Source organism: Semicossyphus pulcher, unplaced genomic scaffold (assembly GCF_022749685.1).
Source record: "Semicossyphus pulcher isolate SPU_LCO1_2020_fin unplaced genomic scaffold, fSemPul1.0.p SCAF_7, whole genome shotgun sequence".
In the NCBI taxonomy this organism is placed as follows: Eukaryota; Metazoa; Chordata; class Actinopteri; order Labriformes; family Labridae; genus Semicossyphus; species Semicossyphus pulcher.
Window position 1 is genome coordinate 15,644,593 of NW_027211748.1, and position 21,168 is coordinate 15,665,760.

General features: G+C 42.2%; 1 protein-coding gene across 1 annotated transcript in view; it reads left to right on the forward strand.

Moving 5' to 3' along the window:
* Positions 1-12,133: 12,133 nt before the first annotated feature.
* b4galt2 (UDP-Gal:betaGlcNAc beta 1,4- galactosyltransferase, polypeptide 2) overlaps positions 12,134-21,168 on the forward strand; it is a 169,961-nt gene continuing 160,926 nt past the window's right edge. Inside the window, exon 1 of the mRNA XM_069685168.1 lies at positions 12,134-12,497. Coding sequence (XP_069541269.1) covers positions 12,149-12,497 — 349 coding nt within the window. The 5' untranslated portion in view covers positions 12,134-12,148. The remainder of the gene's footprint in view (positions 12,498-21,168) is intronic.

The following is a 21,168-nucleotide window of genomic DNA, read 5'->3' on the forward strand; positions in this document are numbered from 1 at the left end:
TCTCCCTCCCCCCCTCTCTTCATTTTTATGATATCCCTCTTTCATTGTGCTTCAGAGGAAGGGAATAATCTTCAGCGCAGACTGTGGTCTTGTAGTGATAAATTATTTTTTATGATGGACTGCAATACCTAAATTTTAAAAAGTTGCGCCTAAAAATATGTGAAAAAATAGAAATTTTATGAGACATGCTCCAGTTCTAAGTCATTTCTTTTAGTCTGCAGTACATGTAGATTTTGCTACATTTCCTTTAAACATTAGACCCACACCGTGATCTGAAGCCGGTGCTGCCAACCCAAAGATAACTCCTGTCCATCCCACTGTGCTCTGGTTTGTTTGTGGGAGATGAACTCGCCTACAGCTAGATGTGCTGGAGCCCTGAGAGAGCTCAGAGGCTTCATGCTATCAAGTGTAGCATGGCTAATGCATTTTTGATAAGGCCAGGAGGGTTGAGTTCTAGGTTTAAACGCCAGGGGCCCCCGGGCTCAAGAGACAGAGAGAGAGAGAGAGAGAGAGAGAGAGAGAGAGAGAGTGAAGGAAAGAAAATCGTTTCTCTGGCTGGGATCTTCATCCGGCTAAATATTTTGCCTCCATATACAAATCAGTTTTCATAACTTTCTTTCTTTCTTTACTTTTAGCTACTTTACTATGGTTGAAATATGAGGGAATATTACATACACATTATTTTGGAATTTTGGCTTCTAGGGGGCAGCGGGAACAAGCTATGAACACAACGCTGACATATTATCATGTTAAGTGTTGCTAATTGTTGCCTGCTTAGACAACCAGGAAGTAAAGAGCAACATTAGCACTGATGTGGATTTGTTTAGGCCACCAGACGAATGACAGTCCGATATTCACTCTCCCTTGAACTCTGTTTTTAGTCTCCACCAACTCCTGAGGGAAACATTTTGCTCTTTAGCTGCTAAATGTTTCACTGTGTTCAGTAGCTTGTTGCTAACTGCGTGCAGAGAAGGTTTTTTGATTAAAATAGCTAGCAGCTGTGGACAAAATTATTTTTATGAGCTTGTATCAAATCAGTAAAGTTACATGCCAAGAAACAATGGTAAAAATAATAAATTTAGAGTCGCTATTAAAGCGCAGGTTTGACATTTTGGGAGATATGCTGTGCTAATTAAACAGTAGAGTTGAAGTAGGAAGCTAGCCAGCAGCTAGCTAGCTTAACTTGCCACAAAGACTGGAAAACAGCTAGTTTGGCTCAGCCCATAGCTAACAAAATCCTTGTATCAGCACCTCTTAAGCTAACCAGTTAGCATGTCGTATCTCTTGTTTCATCTACCAGAAGTATAAAAAAGACATTTCTAAGTTGAACAGTGGCCTATGTGTAGAACAATTGCTCGCTTCTGAACAATGTACCTGGTGAGAGGCTGAGGCTTCATTTTTTACCAGAAACACAAGTTTTATCACACTCACCAAACTCTTCAAGAAAGTAAAAAATATGATTTTCCAAAGTGTCAGACTGTGCCTTAAAGCTGTGAAGAACTAAAAGGGAAGTGCAGAGTTGTGTGAGAACTCTCTTTTAGGTTCTCTAGCAATACTTTAATGTCTGAAGACGATAAATGGTCAGAAGCAGTTGTCTAAACTTGAAGATGAAGTAAATTAAGGGGTCAAGTTGGGGTCAGTTGTTTGTTGTGTTCCACATCAGTCAGTAAAGACAAGTATATAAAATAAACAAGTGTGTAGCCTGAGGGCTCTGCTGAGAACATCCGCTGAAGAACCACACAGAGCTAAAGGATGGAGAGGGTGTGTATATTTGTGTATGAGAGTAGTGTTTGTGTGTGTGTAGTGGTGATGCGTCTTTCAGTGCTGCTGGGAAAGGACGGCCTTCCGCTCTGCTGCATTAAACCATATTATAAATGATCAATGATGATGTCACTGACAGGAAAATCAAGGCCTGCGTACAGTCTCATATTCTCCGTGTCTCTGCTCTCTGATGCCAAGTGGAGTGAAATGCAGTATGTGGAGGAGTGAGCCCCGAGCGATACTACTGTGTTACTTTATAGTCAAACAACCCATCTTCAGCGCTCCACCTGCATTAAAGCCACATGTGTCCTTCTGTGTATGCCCTGCCGAGGTGCTCTTGAGCATGACACTGGTCTCCTGATGGGTCTGAGGTGCCAATCTGTACCAGAACCAATAATATAATCAAAACCTCTTTTCAGAAGTTGTTAAAGGGGCACTTTTTTTGTCACCCCAGCTTTGGAATTAATATGTTAAGATTGACTAGCTTTGGATGGTGTGTTGCTGTTGATCCTGTTTTGCTACCCGACTGAGACTTTTATATACAAACATCGTAATTGAACTTAAAAGCAGCAACATATGGCTTTTTTTATGACAGATGCCAATCCATCTGTGCTTGCTTTTAAAGTTTCCATCAAACCAGTGATGCTTTGATATTGAAGGAAATGAAACTACACTGCAGGCGGCGGAGTTGCAACATTGCCAACAGCAATAGATATGCTGATGTCACTCTATCTCTGCAATAGATAATGTAATTTCATATTTATTCTGCTCTATTCTAGAGCCAAAACAATCAGGAGATTGACAGAAAATGAATCTGCAACGATGTAATAATTAATTTAGCCTTTTATTCTTAGTGCACATTTTCTTATATCATGGTGAACTGAATATTATGTTGGTTATGGACTTTTATTACACGGCTTGTGTTAAATACTTGATTCTGATTCGTTAATCACAGCATTCCAAGGTCTGCTATTTCTCGTTAACAGACTGTTGCTATGAAGAACAGACCGTTGCTAGGGATTCGGCTCTAATCACACAATCCGGAGGACTAACTGTAATCATATCAATCTGACGAAAGAAGTCCGGTAAATTTGACGTCAGTCTGTTTACAGAGGGAAAAAACAAAAGAGACGGAAACAGCTGAGAGAAAGCAAGAAAGGTTTAAGGATGCAAAAACTGAAGGCTGCGGCAGAGAGATCTACCAAACTGAAGACAACACAAGAAGTAAACATTAAACAGAACACAGTACAAGATACCGCTGTGTCTAAAGACGGTGAATGTAGAAGAAAATGTCAACAGACTCTGACTGTGACGAGACAGAAAACCTCAATCAGGTGCTGCGCTGATTCCTGCAGCCCCGTTCACCGTGTCTTACTTCACCATCAGAGGAAATGTTTCCATTTAATGTGAGTAATAACAGCTCAGTCAGCACATTTTACGAAGGCTACAGAGTTAACCATAGTCGTAGCTCTCACTGTGAGTGTCAAGGACTATTTCTAAACGGAAAACGGAAATATCAATAATTTGACATAAAATATATATTACTTTAGTCATTTAAAAATGATTATTTCATAAGTATGTAGCCGTGTAATAAGCAGGATAATGTATAGTGAGCAGGTTGTTTTCATGGAGGAACCCCTTTAGGGTTTGCGTCGGGGTTCTGCTCACCCTGTCTAGGTTCCATTCCGCGATACACACCTGCTCACTATACATCATCACTTACTTAGTAAAAAGAAACAGTTTTTGGCCTGGCTTCAGACAACTATGATGGCATTTTGACTGACATTTTATAGACTCATTAATTAATCATTAAACGTATAAAAAGATTAGACAATGATAATGAAAATACTCCCTTGACTGCACAAAGGCTCCCTCCTCAAATCTCTGGGTTAAATAATGAATATTTCACAATGTTCCCTTTTTGTGTTCCTGTCTGTGGAGAATGGCTGCACTTTATATCGTATATTTGATTAGTCAGGTCGCTTGTTTTATACTGAAAGCAGTCAGTGGAGAGAAAGCAGGCGAACTGCTGTACAGTATCAGTGGAAGGAAGAATGCAGAAATGTTTTCATGTGCACTGAAAGATTCCTCGACCTCAGTCGCTGACATTTACTGAGTCTGAGCTCCGCTGTAGACTGACTTGGACTGAACTTGAGGAACTTGTGACTAAAAGGTTGCTGGACAAAATTCCCCAGGCTTGCTTTTGACCCTTTGGCCTTGCAGATAGCGTGGCTTCAGCTGAACTCAGCCCACAAATGTTCCTGTGGAGCTGACCAGCGCTTATGAGTGGAGGATAAAACGTCTCCGCTCTGCATTTAATACTTAAACTTTAAATAAAATCATCTGACCACTGAAACAGAACGCGGTCATTTTTATTTAGTGCATTAAATAAGAGCTTTGCAGTGTGGCGAAGCATTTGTTTTTAAGATATAATCATTAATGCGACTTTGTGTAACAGATATAGCTGTTTTATTTTTTTTTACTTCAAATTAAAAGCCCCAGCTCAGTCACAGGCCATCTCTCCCTCCAGCATATGTTCGGCCTACACTCGATGAATTATGCACCCTCACAAATTACCAGTCTGGCCACCCGTCTGGTAGCCAATTAAAATTTTAACGTACAGATGTTGTAGGCATTCTGCGAGCTTTAGCTTTAGAATGTACATTTGATACGTGTGTGTGTGCGTGTGTGTGCGCGAGGCATCCATTACATTTATCTGACAAGAGCAGAAATTATTAAACAAGTGCAGTATCTTAATGACTTCCTTTTTAGTCTTTCATCTTCCCCCTATATACCGCAGCTTAAGGCCTTAAATTGACTGACTGCACTTTGTGACGGATTGGTTTGAACACACACGCACGCACAGACTCGCACTGACTTGTGTTCATGTGTTGCATCCTTTTACATCCATGTACTTGTGGTTCCTCAGTAAGGAAGGACATTAAATTCCTCTCTGGCCAGGGGGAAACTGTACGGTATTATTCGTGTCTGTGTGAGTCACATCTGTACTTGTGTACATGAATGGTTCTCAAGCAAAGCCAGGAACCACAGTACTACAACTAAGCCCTGCAGTGTTATAAAAATGTAAATTCCAGAGCTGCACATTGACTTGGTTTAAAAAAAATTAAACTTGAACTCTCAAGAGGAGCAGTTTTCATCTCTCAAGTAAGAGTCATAACTCAGTGTGATGTTGGGCTTTTGGGTTTTTAATCGTGCAATTAAAGAGGGGATATTATGCTGTTTCACTTTTTAAGACATATATATAATGTTACAATGTCTGATGTCCAGACTAAACATGGGTGAAGTTTCAAATCTGTAGGTGAAAGTATGTTGGAGTAATCCCCAGGCTTCTCAGCTCAGTCTGCAGGCTGCTGTGAATGCCAGGTTTCACACAGTTTTTTTCTACAGCAGGCTTCGGAGAGCTGGCCAATCAGAACAAAGTGGGATTGCAGGGGCAGGGTTTCTTAAAGGGACAGAGCTGACCGAGTTGTTTCAGGCAGAGGCCTGTAAATTATGCTAAGCTACTCCACAGTTATCACAGAGTGAAATATGGAGCTTGAAATTAGCATAGTACCAAAAATGCACGGTATGCATGGTACAGACTCCCGTTTTTTTCTGTTTTCATAACAACGCACTGAAATCTTGAAAAAAAGAACACTTTTAATTAAGTATTGCACTCAGCCATGGTGCAAACACAAAAATCACAGAATGATCCGAATGAGCAGATAGTCAACCTCGGACTGTTGTTTGTGTGTTGCTCTGTTAAAATTGATGTTATCGCATTAATTCACAATTCTCGAGCAATAATGTAGTTCTCCTGCGATCTTGTGATCTTGCGAATCCAGCTGCTTAGGCCAGCGCTCAGCTGCGCTGCGGATCAGACACGCTTCCTGTGGGTGAGGGCTTGCGCCGATTGACGGACTAGAATAGGAGCACAGATGGAACGCGCCGGACACAGATCCTGCGGGATCCGGGCGTTAGTTACCCGTACTCGATTTTCTAGCGTTTCAACCTACCAACTGGCAAATTGCATGAATTCAGACATAAAAAGAATTGGTAGTTTGTGTTTAAATCAAGTGAAATATGTCATCGGATGCCCTCTGTTTTGCCCCCTTACTGTAGCTTAACAATATATCCGTGACTGACTGGAGCTCTCTCAACATCGTGTTTATTTCGGGTGACAAACAACATCGCAGCGCAGAGACTGTTTCTGTAAATCCCCTCATCTCCTGTCAGAGATGATTGCAACAAACCTGAAAAGGTATCAGGAGTTTCCCCTGACAGCACATTTCAAAGCATAAATACCAAATTGCAGAAGAAAGTGTCAGCACCCAGGTGAGACGGGAGGAAAAGTTCCCGGCAGGTACAGACGTGTCTGTCAAAGCATTTCCATCTCTGAATGTGGGTTATTGTTGTTGTTGTACGGGTGTGTTGTACCACATTGTACGTACATGTTGATTAGTGTATGTAAATGTTAAATAAGGGCACCAGTTTGTGTTTCAGTGATGAGTTCATTGAGCTCATTAGGCTTGCAGTTTGTCAGAGCAGTGAGATGATCACAGCAAGAAGATGATATTAACATTTAAACATGTTCTTCCACCTTTTAAAAAAGTGCAATATGAATATCAGTCTGTTGAGTTTTCTCCGTCAGTCTCTTTCTGCTCTCTCCATCAGCTAATTCTGTATGTTTAATTATTCTATTAAGAGCGCAAGTTTTGGCAAGTCAACATCTGACATTCTGGTTGAAGAGTTTTGCTTGAAACACTCTTTTATTTAGTTCCAGCTCTTGGTCTGTAAAAACTTGACAAAACATCGTTCAAACTTCAGATGTTTTATAGAGTTTGTGGAGGAAACTTTGGTTGTCACATTCAATATTAACAACATCGTGTCTTTTTAAAACAGAGAAAAGTCAGATTTATAAGATTGTGAAAGTTAAAGTGTGGTGAAGGTTAAAAGTTGAACAAATGCCATCACAAGTTACGAGAGCCCGGAGGGATGCATCCTAATTGCACATTTAGTCAAAAAAACACCAAAGATGTTCTTGTTGCAACAAACACAAACAGATTAAACGAACTAATCCTCATAAGTGAGAAGCTGCAACCAGGAAATGTTTGACACTTTCATGCATAAACTTCAAATTAGCTTTGATTTTCATTACGTCTATCGGCCAATCAGTGACGCTTTCAGCACTAATGATGGCTTAGTGGCAGTCGTATGCAAGCAGGTGATAGCATGCATACTTTAACCTGAAACCTCTCTATTTTACCTGATTGTCATATTTGTATCAATATCTTTATAGCTTTATATTTTTGGAAATTACAGCATATTGTAGTTTTACTAAGGCTGTTTCTAGCCTTAATGATAACCTTGGCCAACTGCCTGCTACATACACCGATCAGCCATAACATTGTGACCACCTGCCTAATGTTGTGTAGGCCCCCTTTTGCCGCCAAAACAGCCCTGACCCATCGAGGCATGGACTCCACTAGTCCACTGAAGGTGTGCTGACACCAAGACGTTAGCAGCAGATCCTTTGAGGCCTGTAAGTTGCGAGGTGTTGCCTCCGTGGATCGGACTTGTTTGTCCAGCACATCCCACAGAGGCTCGATTGGATTGAGATCTAGGGAATTTTGAGAGCACCTTGAGCTTGAACCATTTCTGCAGTGTGGCAGGGCGCATTATCCTGCTGAAAGAGACCACTGCAATCAGGGAATACCATTTCCATGAAGGGGTGTACTTGGTCTGCAACAATGTTTAGGTAAGTATTATTCTACCCAAAGCATCGCCTCTTTTCCTGCTTCCAACACATCTACTTAGAGGAGAAAATGTTCACTTGCTGCCTAAGATAATCAATGTTATTCACTCGACCTATCAGTGGTCACACTGTTATGGCTGACCGGTGTGAATACCAGATGTCAAAGTGGAATCAATCTGGTCGTCTAACTCTTGCCAATGAAGCAACTAATAATTGAACTTTCCATATAAACATTGATAAACTTATGTGTAATAGCTTTTTAAAAAGTGGTAATTAAAGGTGTTGCTTAACTTACCACACCTCTTGATCCCACCAGCTCTCCGTGACTACATCCTCTCTCACAATCCCTCCCTTGCTGTATTATAATTAATCCCCAGCCCATTGAACAATGAGTTAGCACGGTTGTTAACCTCTGTGACGGAGGCTGCACTTTCCGAGGCTTTACACACAGATTAGTGAGGCCTGCGGTGGGGGGGGGCACTGAAATCCTTACAAATTACAAAGACCGGCCACATGGGGACACGTGTCTATTTAAAATATGAAGAAACCAGCAGCTATTGTGCGATTTCTTTCACCGCTTCGTATTAAAGGTTATTCTGTCTTTGGGTGTAACTTCGCCGTTCAGTCCTTGTTGTGCTCGTACACAAACAGCTGCTAACTTAACGGTGATGGAAACAGGCAGCTGTAACCCACCTCACATATTTTCAGCTCATCTCTTGTGGATTCTTTGGCAGACATGATATGATAGGAGGCTGTTATGAAATTTATTACTGTTGTTAAAGAGGGAGTTACAGCGATCCTTGAATAACTGGTTACATAAAAGGCCCTATTTCTCTGTCGCTGTGGCCATCCCTCTCTTTTCTTTCCTCCCTCTTTCTCTCCACGATTTAAAAGCTTCAGAGCTTTCATAGACTCCTTCCTGACTCTATTATATCTCCCTAGGTGACATTTACATATTAAGTTTAGAGTGAGCCCTCTGCACCTCCTTGGATACACTCCCTGTGAGACGTCCCAGAGAGAGAGAGCACAGAGGGACGCAGCAAGAGAGCGAGTGAAAGACAGAGATTTATTCCGCACCGTTTTATTGTCTTTTGTTTCGGTTTGCTGACCTTTTTCAAGACAACAAAACAATCCTACAGGTAGTGATTGTTGTCTTGAGGAAAAAGTCAGTTGAGCGAAATGTCAGCAAATAAGGAAGCAGAGGTGCAGAAGTGGTTTTAGCCTTGTGGGCTTTGTTTTTGTAACCCACAGGAGAGAGAAAGCACTGATGTGAGTTGTATCTACATTGATCTCTAATGGCTCCTGTGCAGGGCCAAAAAGGTTCTCCATCTCTGTTTTTCCCTTGGAGTTTATTTCCTGTTTTTCCTCAGCAGTGCCACAAGCACCTGTTGCACACCGAGGGCGCCCCACTCGCCCCGAGGCTCTGTAGCGGAGGCAGAAAATAGGGCGAGCCTCTTCTGCCTGTCTGACTGCCTCCCTTGTTTGAAAAATTCACCCCCTGATACATTTCACGCCAGCCGGTTCGGTCGCTAAAGAGCAGCACGGCTGGGAAATAAATCCTGACCTGCACAAGCATTATGCTGCGACTGACGTGCGGTGTCAGGGTCCCTCGGTCAGCAGAAATCCATCTCATTAACTAGTAGGATGCACATTCACACGCACACACACAGGAAGACACACACACACACACACACGCCCCTGGAGGCTCAGTCTTGGCGGTCTCGGCTTTGCCCACAGACAAAAGAACGGCACGGCAAGAGGCAGCAGACTTTGCGGACAGACAGTGGCCATCAGCTCAGTAACCAGACATATGTTTCACTTTGCTCCATTTTGTCTCCACCTGCCTCAAGAAGCAACAGTGAAACTCACCTAATGATGCAAGAGCAGGCGAGACGTGATGCTGAATTTCACCTCTCTGAGCTTTGATATTATCAGACACTATTTGTGAGTTTTAATACGTTGAGAAGCCTTAACTTTATCATTTAATACAAGCAACAGTGAAATAGTTAAAATTATATATAAAAAGAAAATAATAGAGGGAGGCTACAGTCTGTGATGCAGCAGCTGCAGGTTTGAATCCCGACCTTAGTCCCTTGCTGCAAGTCATTCCCCACTCTCTCCTCCTAACATTTCCTGTCTCTCTTCAGCTGTCCTGTCAATAAAAAAGAACACCAAATGATCTGTAACGTATGTGACTAGAGCTACAGCATGTTATGTTGAGTTGTGTTTTTACCTCATCCCAAATGTCTCCAACAATGTTCCAACTCAGAATTCTGTAACGGTGCATTTGGTTTAGTCGCCTGTATTCCAGGGAAACACGAGATGCGTCAGGAAATACACCTCTTCTGACTGTTTTATTAGAATGAAATGATGTCACTGAACATGACCAAATATAACGTGACTAAAACCTTAATATATCGCCTTGTTGATGAACTTCTGTCTGAGCTACAGTAGACGGATACTCATCAGCAGTGAACTCCCATGAACCCAAAACGGTTTTGATTGAGAGACCCTAATTGGCATAAAACACAAACCCTGGGTTTCAATTTTCAATTCTTCAAAGAAACAACTCACATGTCTGCGGTCTCAAAAATAGATTTTAAATTTGGATTTCAATTAGAAGCTGTCTGATAAAGGAATGAGTTATGGGAGCTTGAAGCAGACATTTAATGCCTGTTTTTATTATCATTATTTTTTTGGCCTTTTTATGCCTTTATTGACAAAGAGAGGACAGGGGATTGTGTTGGAAACGGGGGGAAGAGAGAGTTGGGATGACACGCGGCAAAGGGCCAAAGATGGGAGCCCAACTCGAGGTTGCCACGTCGAGGCCTGTAGCCTCTGTATATGGGACGCGCAATTTAACCGCTGATTTAAACTGGTGCCCCTGATACCATTTTTTAAAATTATTATTGAGAGTTTAAATTAAAAAAACAATTTTTTGATGCAAACTCTACTTAACAATATTTCTTTAAAAATCAAGTAGACCAGGTAGGACAGTTTAAAGTATTGGATACATGAACGAAAATACCGCTATTGAAACATTAAAATGAATGAAAGTCGGCGTCCAGGAGTCACACAGAGTAAAGGCTTCTGGCTTCTGGAGCAGCTAGTTTGCACAAATGCAACATAATTTGCAATTGTCCAACGTTTGCCAGGTTTGAGGCATTTTCCCGGGAGGATATTGATGATGTTTAAGTCCCACTGGAGCAAATATAAGCCACCCCGAGACATTTAATATCCATCCTTTTCCAATTATCATTAAATTATTAGTATTCCAACATTCAGCGCTCCCTCTCATCCTGTCTTTCTAGCTCTGTTGGTTTTTTCATGAGACAGTCTTTTAGCGGCCGGCGTTTTTATCGTCCACTTCAACCTCATCTTCTTCTTTACTCTCATTGATTGGAAAAAGCCATAAACCTACAATAAGCATAGCCGGTGGGAAATCTCTAAGTGCCCCTTCCTGCTCTCTCTTCGCTCGTATGTTTGCTGCATTGTGTTTTCCCTCCTGCCCTCTCATTCCATCATAAACGCTTTTTAAACCACTTGACTGGAAAATTGACTCGCTGTGTCAATTCGGCTGCACGGGCCCAGTCAAAGCTTTTTGTTCGCCCGTAGACGCGTTTGTTGTTGATGCTGTTTCTGTCGAATTCTCATGGGATGTTTCTTTCTCTGCCGAGAGTGAACTCCTGCATTTATTTAGCCGCTGCTCAACCAGGCACGTCGAATTATAACAAGGTCACGGAATACTTCTAAATTCCCGGGGAAAGATCAATGGAGTTCGCTTTGATTTTATGCAGCGAGGAGTACAATAAGGCACAGCTGTTATTAATGGCACTCCACCTGCTTTGGTTTAAGTAAGCAGCTAAGCACTGTTTAAGAGCTCAAAGCCATCCTTTTAGTTAAGCATTTGATAAATAGGTGTAATTAAACCAGCTTTGTTTTCTCTGTTCCTTCAGGTGCCTGAGATCACAGACCAACCGTCTCTGTGAGTGTGGCTCACCGGACGCCGTAAGAAGAGGACGTGTTGAGTGAAATGTCAGCCGCCCCTCTCCCTTTCACTGATGAATGTTTGTCGGCGGCCTCGTGTTGTGCACCATCTCTGGGACCACGTATCGCCACTGGACTGATTTGACTGGTCTTTAACACTGGGATTCCACATGGCTGCAGCAGCTACCTGACACTGGGAGAGTGACTTATTTAACATATGATCATATCAGCAAAGTTCTTCTGAAATCGGGGCCTTAAATCTCAGATTACACTGAACTTATCATCAGTACTTATTTGCTGTTAAGAACATGAGTGTATTAATGTAACTTCCTGGATTAATATTCTTCTCAAACAAACATTGAAGCTGATTCATTTAGTACTTTTGTCATGCATGAAATCTGTGGACGCACCAGAAACAAGCTCGAAACGCAGAAGTGTAGCTGACTGTGCATCCTCCCTATCCCCTTTAATGACCCCATGACCCCTGCAGAAGTCAGATAGTCCGCTATCAACTAACCACATGTCCTTACTAGAGATCTAACAGCAGCTGATTTTACTCCAAGTGGCCATCACGATGAGCGCATGCCTGTAGCCGCGCCCACGTTGTCGTGGCTGGCCGTCGCAGGACGGTCATCTTCCTCGGCCATGACCCGGCTGATGTTGGGCCGGACTCTGGAGCGCATCTGTAAAGGCGTCCTGCTGCTCTGCCTGCTCCACTTCCTCATCATGATGATCCTGTACTTCGACGTTTACACGCAGCGCTTCGACCTCTTCAGCCGCTTCAACAACGGCCGCAACGGGTCCAGGAATAACGTGAGCGGAGCAGCAGGGAACGGGCATCATTACTACTATTACAACCTTTCCAGACCCAACGCGACGTTAGCCAGCTACCTGGCCACGGGCGAGCAGCTGGTGCCCACTGTGCAGCCTGAGACCAATCAGACGCCTTCTCCAAAGCCGCTGCCGCCGTGCCCCGAGATCCCGCCCGGCCTTGGTGAGTAATGACGTGATAGCGTTTTCCTCCACTTTCATCACCATTTACAAGACTGTTCTGGCTGAGTCATGCAGTGTGTGTTTTTGCAGTCAAAGTCTAACAAACTATAAGTTACTGCTGGCTTTATTGGCTTTCTGGAGTCACAGCCGTCCTGTCACTGTGATGCAAGCTGTTGTGTGCTTTTACTTTACTGTCATGAGTCATGGCTGCAGGTGTCTCTGGATTTCAGGCATGGCTAGCTGCTTTTGGCTAGCCCGTAGTGACTGTAATGGATATAGGAGATCAACATTTAAGACTGTTGAGCACAGTATTGGGGTTTGTTTCCCTGGTGATAAGACCAGTGTATGGAGCATTGTGCTGATTTCACTTCATCCTGCCTGTAGCATGTAGCCGTCAAGCTAAAGCTGGCTGGCTAACTGTCTAGTGACGGTGCTGATGTCTTGTTGAAACACAAATGGTGGAGGCTGATGTGATGCAGCTCTGCTCTGCACTGTTATCCAGCTTTGAATCAGTGTTGGATTATTGCTCATTATCGCTTATATACTCGCATGACTTGCATGACTTAGCTTGAAATATGACTTATCTATTTTAATCACCTTTGCCGACGCCCTATTTGCTTGAGTGTTTATCCAGTCGGGTTGTTGTATCTGTTGTTATGGCCTGTACGTACTGTATTTGCACATCATTGATTAGCGTAATGAATAGGTGCGATAAGGCCTCGATCTGAGCTGGAAGCTGGAGGGCACTATTTTATATTCAGTAAATAAATGCATCTCTAGTCTTACTCCAATTAGCGGGAGAGCAAGTGTAGCCATAATTTTGTTTTTCCAGGTCGGCCTGCAACATAAAATGGATTTAACGCCAACGATTTACACTGTGGTGTTTCAACCTTATAGACTCGCAGAGGAGCTATTAGCAGAGATTCATGCAGTTAGAAGCGTAAGCACACGTCTGCAGAAACACACACAGCCGCACAGGTGCAAACGACACCTTTCATTTCTGTTGTTCCGTTATGTCTCAAACAGAAACAGAAGCTTAATTAAGATGCACAAAGGATGCCATACACCGGCGTCTTTATAAACTTCAGACTTATTCATTACATTTGTCGGGTGGAGTGTTAAAGTGGTTGCCAGTTTTTCCTCCAAAGATAAGTAAGTCAGTGTTTTATAAACTAAAAAGGGAAAAAGTGTGGAATAATTGTGACGCTTAACTTTAAATTAAGATAAAAGATGCATACAAATCCCATAATCCTCTTTGTGTATTCAGATAAATCCATACATCCTCGCTGTACATGCACCGTGGGATTGCTGTAGTTCTTTTTTCCCCGCTTGTTATAAATTGCCTTCATCAGCAAAATGTTGCCAATTAACCAGCAGCTGCATTACACACACAAACACGACAACATACCATGACAGACGCATTTACACTTGTCATACATGTAATGGAAAAAATGCAGAACAGCGTGCACACCCACACATGCATAAAAGTACACGTCATTATCGTCTGCATCAATCTACCCCACAAATCAGAGGTTGATTGAGGCTCACTAAGCCTGGGTTTACTAAATCTATAATTACATAGTCGACACACACACACACACACACACACACACACACACACACACCATATCTCCCTGTAGCTCTCTGTCATGAATGCTCACGGATAAAAGAGCTCAGGAAAGAGAAAAGCCTGTTTATCTCAGGGTCATCGGTCAATCTGATGCTGATACCAATGAGGCTCCTGAACCCTCAGCAGTATCTGTGGTTATAAAGGAATAGTTCAAAGATTTTCCCTCGGAGCTAAATGAGATCTAGAATAACACTACCCTGTCCGTCTGTTGAGTATGGATCCACAGTCAGGGCTAAGTTAGCTTAGCTTAGCACCAAGATCACAACTTGTATTTCTCACGCTTTGCTTGCACAGATTAAAGTTTGATACTGATGTTCCCATCTCACTCTGAGCAGAATGTTCCCGACGTGTCAAACTTTTCCTTTAATATTTACTGTCAGGTCCAAGTTTGCAAAGAACTCCAAACTTTGCTGTACACTCCCGAAGTTATCTGAACTTTCACTGACTCTTTAGCTCAGCTGGACGAACACTAAAGTCTCGCAGTGAACCTCAAATCAGACGTAGCATCTCTCCATGTTGCATTTTGACATCATCAGACAGCTGGCAGAAGGAAGATGACAGCAAACGAGACGAGAGGGAAAGACGTGCAACAAAGATCTGGAGCCGGGACTTTGTGGGTTTTTAATAATGATACAAAAGTTTAGTAATTATCAGAGTTGTGTGTTTTAGGCACAGGCACAGATTTCTCCCTCAGCTCCTCTGATGCTTTATTTTGCTCCTGTGTGCTGTGTTGTTAGCTTTCTTTCTTTCTTTTTCTCGTTCTCTCTGTCTCCCTTTCTTTCTTTCCTTTTCTTAGTCTTTTTCTTTTTTCTTTCTTTCTTTCACTATATTTTTCTTTCTATTTTTTCTCTCTCTCTCTCTCTTTCTCTTCTCTTTCCGTCTCTCTCTGTCTCCCTTTCTTTCTTTCCTTTTCTTAGTCTTTTTCTTTCTCTTTTTTCTGTCATTATATTTTTCTTTCTCTCTTTTTCTCTCTCCCTGTCTTTCTTTTACTATATTTTTCTTCTCTCTCTCTCTCTCTGTTTCTATCCCTTTCTTTCTTTCTTTCTTTCACTATATTTTTCTTTTCTTTCTCTTTCTTTTTTCTTTCTTTCTTTTTCTAAGCCTTTTTATTTCTCTTTTTTCTTTCTTTCTTTCACTATATTTTTCTTTCTCTCTCTTTCTCTCTCTCTCTGCCTCTCCCTTTCTTTCTTTCAGTTTCTCTCTTTCTTTCTTTTTCTATCTTGCTCTCCCTCTTTCTCTCTATGTGCTCTCTGTCTTTATACAGTACATGTAGAGTGATGAATATAGTAGTTGATATAACATGTCTCTCCCTCTCTGTCTGTCTCTGTCTTTTATACACTGCACTACGCTCCAGTGCTGACTGTAGTAGTTGGTGTAACAGATGTGTGTCTCTCTGTCTTCATACAGTACATTCAGACTGCTGAGAGTAGTTGTGTATACAACAGATGTGTGTCTCTGTCAGTGAGCACTCTGCAGCTCTTTGCTGATGAAATGAAAATATGTTTCCTATTTCCCTCCACCTGTTCCCTCTGTAAATGAGCTTTGTAAACTTAATCCCTCGCCAGCGCTGCTCTGGCACTGTCAACATTTTCCTCTCTCTTTATTTTTTTTTTTACTGATTGCTTTTCTCATTTGATAATGAGGTTTGTAACGTGCTTTGAAACGGGGAGTGGTAGATAAAGCTGTCAGGCTGATTTGTCTGAAGCTGAGGCTCGCTGATTCCATTATTTGGCCTGGAATTGGCTGTCACCCACTCTGGGTTTGGCATTCATACCGGGCACAGGTGTACTCTTGTAGCTTATCTCTGCCTTTTCTCTGTGATGGAGTGGCTGCCTGGGGGCTGTAATGAGCAGGAAGGCGGAGAAAGACTGAGCGAGTCTGTTTTTTTTTTTCAGTCACAGGTGCAAAAAAAAAAGAGAGAGAGAGAGATCTAATGGATGGTGGTGCGATGGTTGGTATGGGATGGAGCGAGGGAAGGAACAGCAGGTGGAGAGGTGAGGGGATGTTGAGGGGAAAAAAGAGACCTTGGATAGAGGTACACGCACACACATGAAGAGAGAGAAAGAGAGAGAGGAGAGAGAGAGAAACAAACAAACAAGCCCTTGGCTGTCCCAGAACACCAGCTGACAGGTGCTGCCTGTATGAGTGGCCAGCTTCCACAGTTTAGATCCTGGCTGCGTGCGTGTGCGTGTGTGTGTGCGTGTGAGCTGGCATGTGGGTTATGCAAATCAGCAGTTCATCAAAAACTACAACCTAGGCTTTGACAAATATTGCCCACAGACATGTTGAGCAGCGGCGTCTTCAGTCAGTAAAAAAGGAAACATTGGGGATGTTAATTACAGACAGACACAGCAAACACATTAATTCACTTTTCTTCTGTGTTTACGGCTTATTTAAACTTTGTCTCCCAGCTAGTACGTTTGTATACTGCTTATTTATTTTCCCCCATTACCCTGTGGTGACTAAGTTAATTGCCAGCTCCTCAAACGTGAATATTTGCCGTGAGTCTTTGTCTATAATGACTGAATATATTGAAGTTTTGGTCTGCTGGTTTGGTTAAAACACAATTCGAATGTGTCAGTTTGAGCTCTGGGAAATTATAATGGGGATTTTTTTTCCACAGTTTTTCTGACACCCCATAGACCCAACAATTAATTAATCAGTCAGCAGGTGAATTGGCAGTTAACGGATGAGTTACAGCCCTGTTAACTTGGCGAAAAACAAATACACTTTCACGCTACATTCTATTAATTGTGCTGTGTTACTTGGCACATCTGTTAATTGACAATATACCCTTATTAAGTCAATATAAAATGTAATTCAGACAGTACTGTGCTGGTGTAACGAAAGATTTTCCTAGGAGGCAGGGATGGTATTCAATGCAATACAAAAACATGAGAAGTGAGAACTGAGGGTGTGTGTGCCTCGCTTTCAAGACAATTCGATACACATCTCGATCAATGACCTTATATAAAGATGGATGACGTGCCTCCATCTACTGTCATTGTACAAAATTGAAACCAAAGTACCCCCAAGGTGGGCGCTGCCTTCTTGCACTGGTGACATTTTTTGGAGCCAGAGCCTGCGAAGTAGAGAGTAGCTGGTGGAGCCAAAAATGTCAAGGTTCCCGCACGCCAACGTGTTTAACAGCGGAACAGCTTCTTTGTATTGGTATGAAGCAGACGTTCACAGATATGTAAACTTCGGGTTTAAGGGTCCAAGTATTACGTGGTCAAACGGGTCCGGGTCGGGCTTAATTCTATAATCCTCGGTTCATTATGTGTAATACCCAAATGGATCCGGGAAGACCCGGCCGTGATTAGAAAGTGTTCATGATAAAGTTGCTGTGTGTGTCTGTGTGTGTATTTTAACTTGCAACAATGTGTCATTCGCATGAGAATGTGCGGGAATTAACGAGAGTGACGTGTCACGTGACTGCAGGTTCAGAGAAAAGTTGAAGCCAAAGCCGGTAATGATGGATACCTTCCTCGCTGATGTGGACAAAAAAGCTTAAAGAAAATAAATATAAAGAGGTAAAACCTCCTTTATGTAAATTGTGGACAAAGACGAGAAGAAATTATGCGCAGTTATGTGTAACAATTTGGTGAGAGGCGATACCATATGATGCCACTGATGAAGGCAATTTATCATATTTCACACATATCACTTGCTTAATTTACCTCTGCTTCCTTTTATAGACCAGATAATCCAAGTGTTTTTTTACTTTATGGGATGTGGGAAAAAAGCTCCTAAAACTCAACAAAATAAGATTCTAATGGCACAAATATGAGCCAGTAAGCCTCTCCAGTAAACCAATTCATAACTTTAGAATCGGGCCATCGACCAGTCCTCGATGCGGCGGCCCTGGTTTGACCCCCACCCTCTGTCAGTTTCAGCGTATCCGCCCTTCAGAAAATACTAAATTATCTCTGTTTTAAATCCTGTATTCTATTATGTAAGAAGCGTCACATGTTAAACACTCTTTATCAATAGTGCAAGTATCCAATTCTGTTTTATGGTTTAATGTTTTGACATGTTTCTCATGTTACTTCCTTCTTAGAAACATAAACTTTTGGAGCAACTTAGAGTATAAGTATAATTTTCCCTCTTGTCAGTGTCTCTTCTCTTGTCTGTTTGAAACTGATGTGGGAGCAGTTTCAAAATAAAAGCATACGTTGCATCTCTTCAACATGTGAAGGTGAATCGAGCTGTAATGCTTTTGGTTTCATTTGTGAGTTTTTAATAAGTAATTTTCTGCCTGTAGCTTTGCTCAGACATCCGTGTGTGTGTGTGTGTGTGTTTGTGTGTGTGAATTCTTCTCAAGCATGAACCCTATTATTTATTCATGCTATTAATCACTTCTTCCTACACACACGCGACACGAGGATTCTTCAGCGAGCACACACACATACAGCTCAGTGGGAGGTTAAAAGCTATTTTCCAGGCCTTGTTTTAATTGGATGCTCTACAGGGGTTTTCCCAATCAAATGTAATTAGTAAGAATTAACCGTCTTCTTACAGTGTACAAAACTACGGATGCTACACTCTGAGCAGGATGCACCTTTTGTCTTCTGCTTCATTCAGGAAAAATATAATGACAGGAAGAAGTATTTCAAGGTGATAATGTACAAATTCTACCTCTTTTGGTTATTACATGGTAATTACCTCTTTATTATCAAAATATTACCGCACTATTACCATGTTATTACAGAGCTATAATGAAAAATGCTACCCAGTTGTCTCTTTTCCATCTTGTGTCTTCTATTCCGGCTTTATGTCCTCTATTTGCACACATGTGCGTCCTGTTTGTGAACACTTGCACATACGTTTGTACATTTTGGACCAGAGAGGCGCAGTCTTGTTTTATTCATCGCGACAGAGCAGCGTGAATGGAATGACGGATCCCTTGTAGCCGTGAACTTTACTCATGTGTCGCCCCGAGGAGAGAGCCATCAGGAGAGCTTGTACCGTTTCACATTTCACCCTCTCCTCCCGGCAAAGTGTGACGAAAAAACTGTTAATACTTCTTTTCAAAGCCGGGCTGAATCCAGGGAGGCCCGTCCCTCCTTAGACCTTCACCTTCCCAAAGCTCAGTGAATGGTGAATTTTTGGCACAGCATGTTTTATGACCTTTCTCCTACATTTTTAATAAAGAGTTTAACCGGGGCGCCGCAGGTTTAGAAGAATGTTCGGTTTTTACTCAGTCAGAGGAGCTCAAGGCTCACGGGTTATAATTTGATTTTACTTTGAAAAACATCTAAAACTTTGCTTTTAGGCTGCCTAATGTATTTACAGGTGGGCACTTAAAAACACTGGGTGGACGCTGTTTCACCTTTGTTACTACCTCCGATGCCAGTTTAGAGGTGGAACGACTTCGCCCCATCATTCCACCTTTTTTATTTTTTTAAGATTATTTTTTTGGGGGCTTTTTGCCTTTATTTGATTGGACAGCTCAAGAGAGACAGGAAACGTGGGGAGCAGAGAGCGGGGGCTGACATGCACCAAATGGATCGGCAGACCGGGAGTCGAACCTGCGATCAGTGCGACGAGGACTGTAGCCTCTGTACATGGGGCGCCTGCTCTACCGACTAAGCTAAACCAGCGCCCCCATTCCACCTTTTACATAGAAGACGAGGCGTAACGGAGACCTAATAATCCCGCCTTGAACTGGCAGTGTAAAAGGGGCCACTGAGAAATGAGCTGTAAGATTAATTATGTGCAGAACGTGTGTGTGCATTGATTTCTTCCTTGTTAATAGTACTGCTGACAAAGAGAGAAATATCCTGTGTATATAGGTTAACAGAGAACATGAGTTAGATTATACTCATGTGTTCACGTGTTTCTGTCAAGCTTCAAGTCCACACTTGAAAATAAAGCTTGTTTAATGAAGGCTTATGGACTGACAAGTGACTGATGGACTGATCATTGTGCATTATCAGCACTGTGTGCAAGTTATGCAACATTTGCAACATTTTACTGCTTCTTTATGAAATATTTATCTTCTCTAGTGTCTCAAGAACGCACTGAGAAATAACTGATTATGAGCATCATTAGTTCAGACTGCAACTCAATCTCATACAGGGGCAAAAAATGGACAATCATGTTCTACAATGCAGCTCAGGATCCATGCTTACATTCAGTACCAATGCAGGAAGTAGTGTGCACTTAATGTTGTCAGGCTGAGAGTAAACAAGACTAGAGATGAGTCCTATTGATCTCTGACAGCAATATTAACATCTCTTCCTGTAGTAAAAGTCACAGGCATGGAGAGTAAAGTCGGTCAACACTTCAGGTATGCTTTTTCAAAGTAAAAGCCCTATCCTGAATTCTGACTCCCCTCGTTTGTACACACTGCTTTTATTTTGAAGTGTTTCCTGGGCCGTTGTTGTTGTTATTTTTTTAACTTTATTATGGCTCTGAAAGTACCGTCACTCACTCAGTCAGTCACATACAGACCCATGTGTAAGGCTAACCCCAGCGGTCAGCCAAAAAGTGTGAGGATGGACTGTTAGAAAATGTAACAGCCAACAGCGTTACTTTGTTTCTCACGAAGTTTGAGCCCATTGTCGACTGATCGCTGGGTTAGCGGTTTGATCCCCAGGTCCATGGACCAGGTAGGTGACCATGAACAAGACACAAAGCCAAAATGGTTGGCCTGCACTTTGCATCAGTGCATGTGTTTGAGAACGGTGTTTTAAAATAACATTCCAATTAACATGTATTACTTTTTTACTACCCATAAATATGTTAATATAAAAATAAGAAACAAGTGAAGTAGCTGAGAGCTCGTGCCTTGTCCCAGTGTTTCCTCACCTGTGTTTCCAGTTTATTAAGCAAAGAAGTAACATCAGCCCGGTGACAAAGGAACAGAGACTGTTTTCCTCCCTGCTTTCAATCAAGCCAATAAACAAGGTCGTTCCCTTCAGAAACACATTGCTATGCACTCCCACACAGCGAGGAAGCCGACGCGGCTTCGGCCGGCGAGGCAAAGGGCTCGTGACAACATAATGGCTGCCATAACTTCATTAAAATGGCCCTGCTT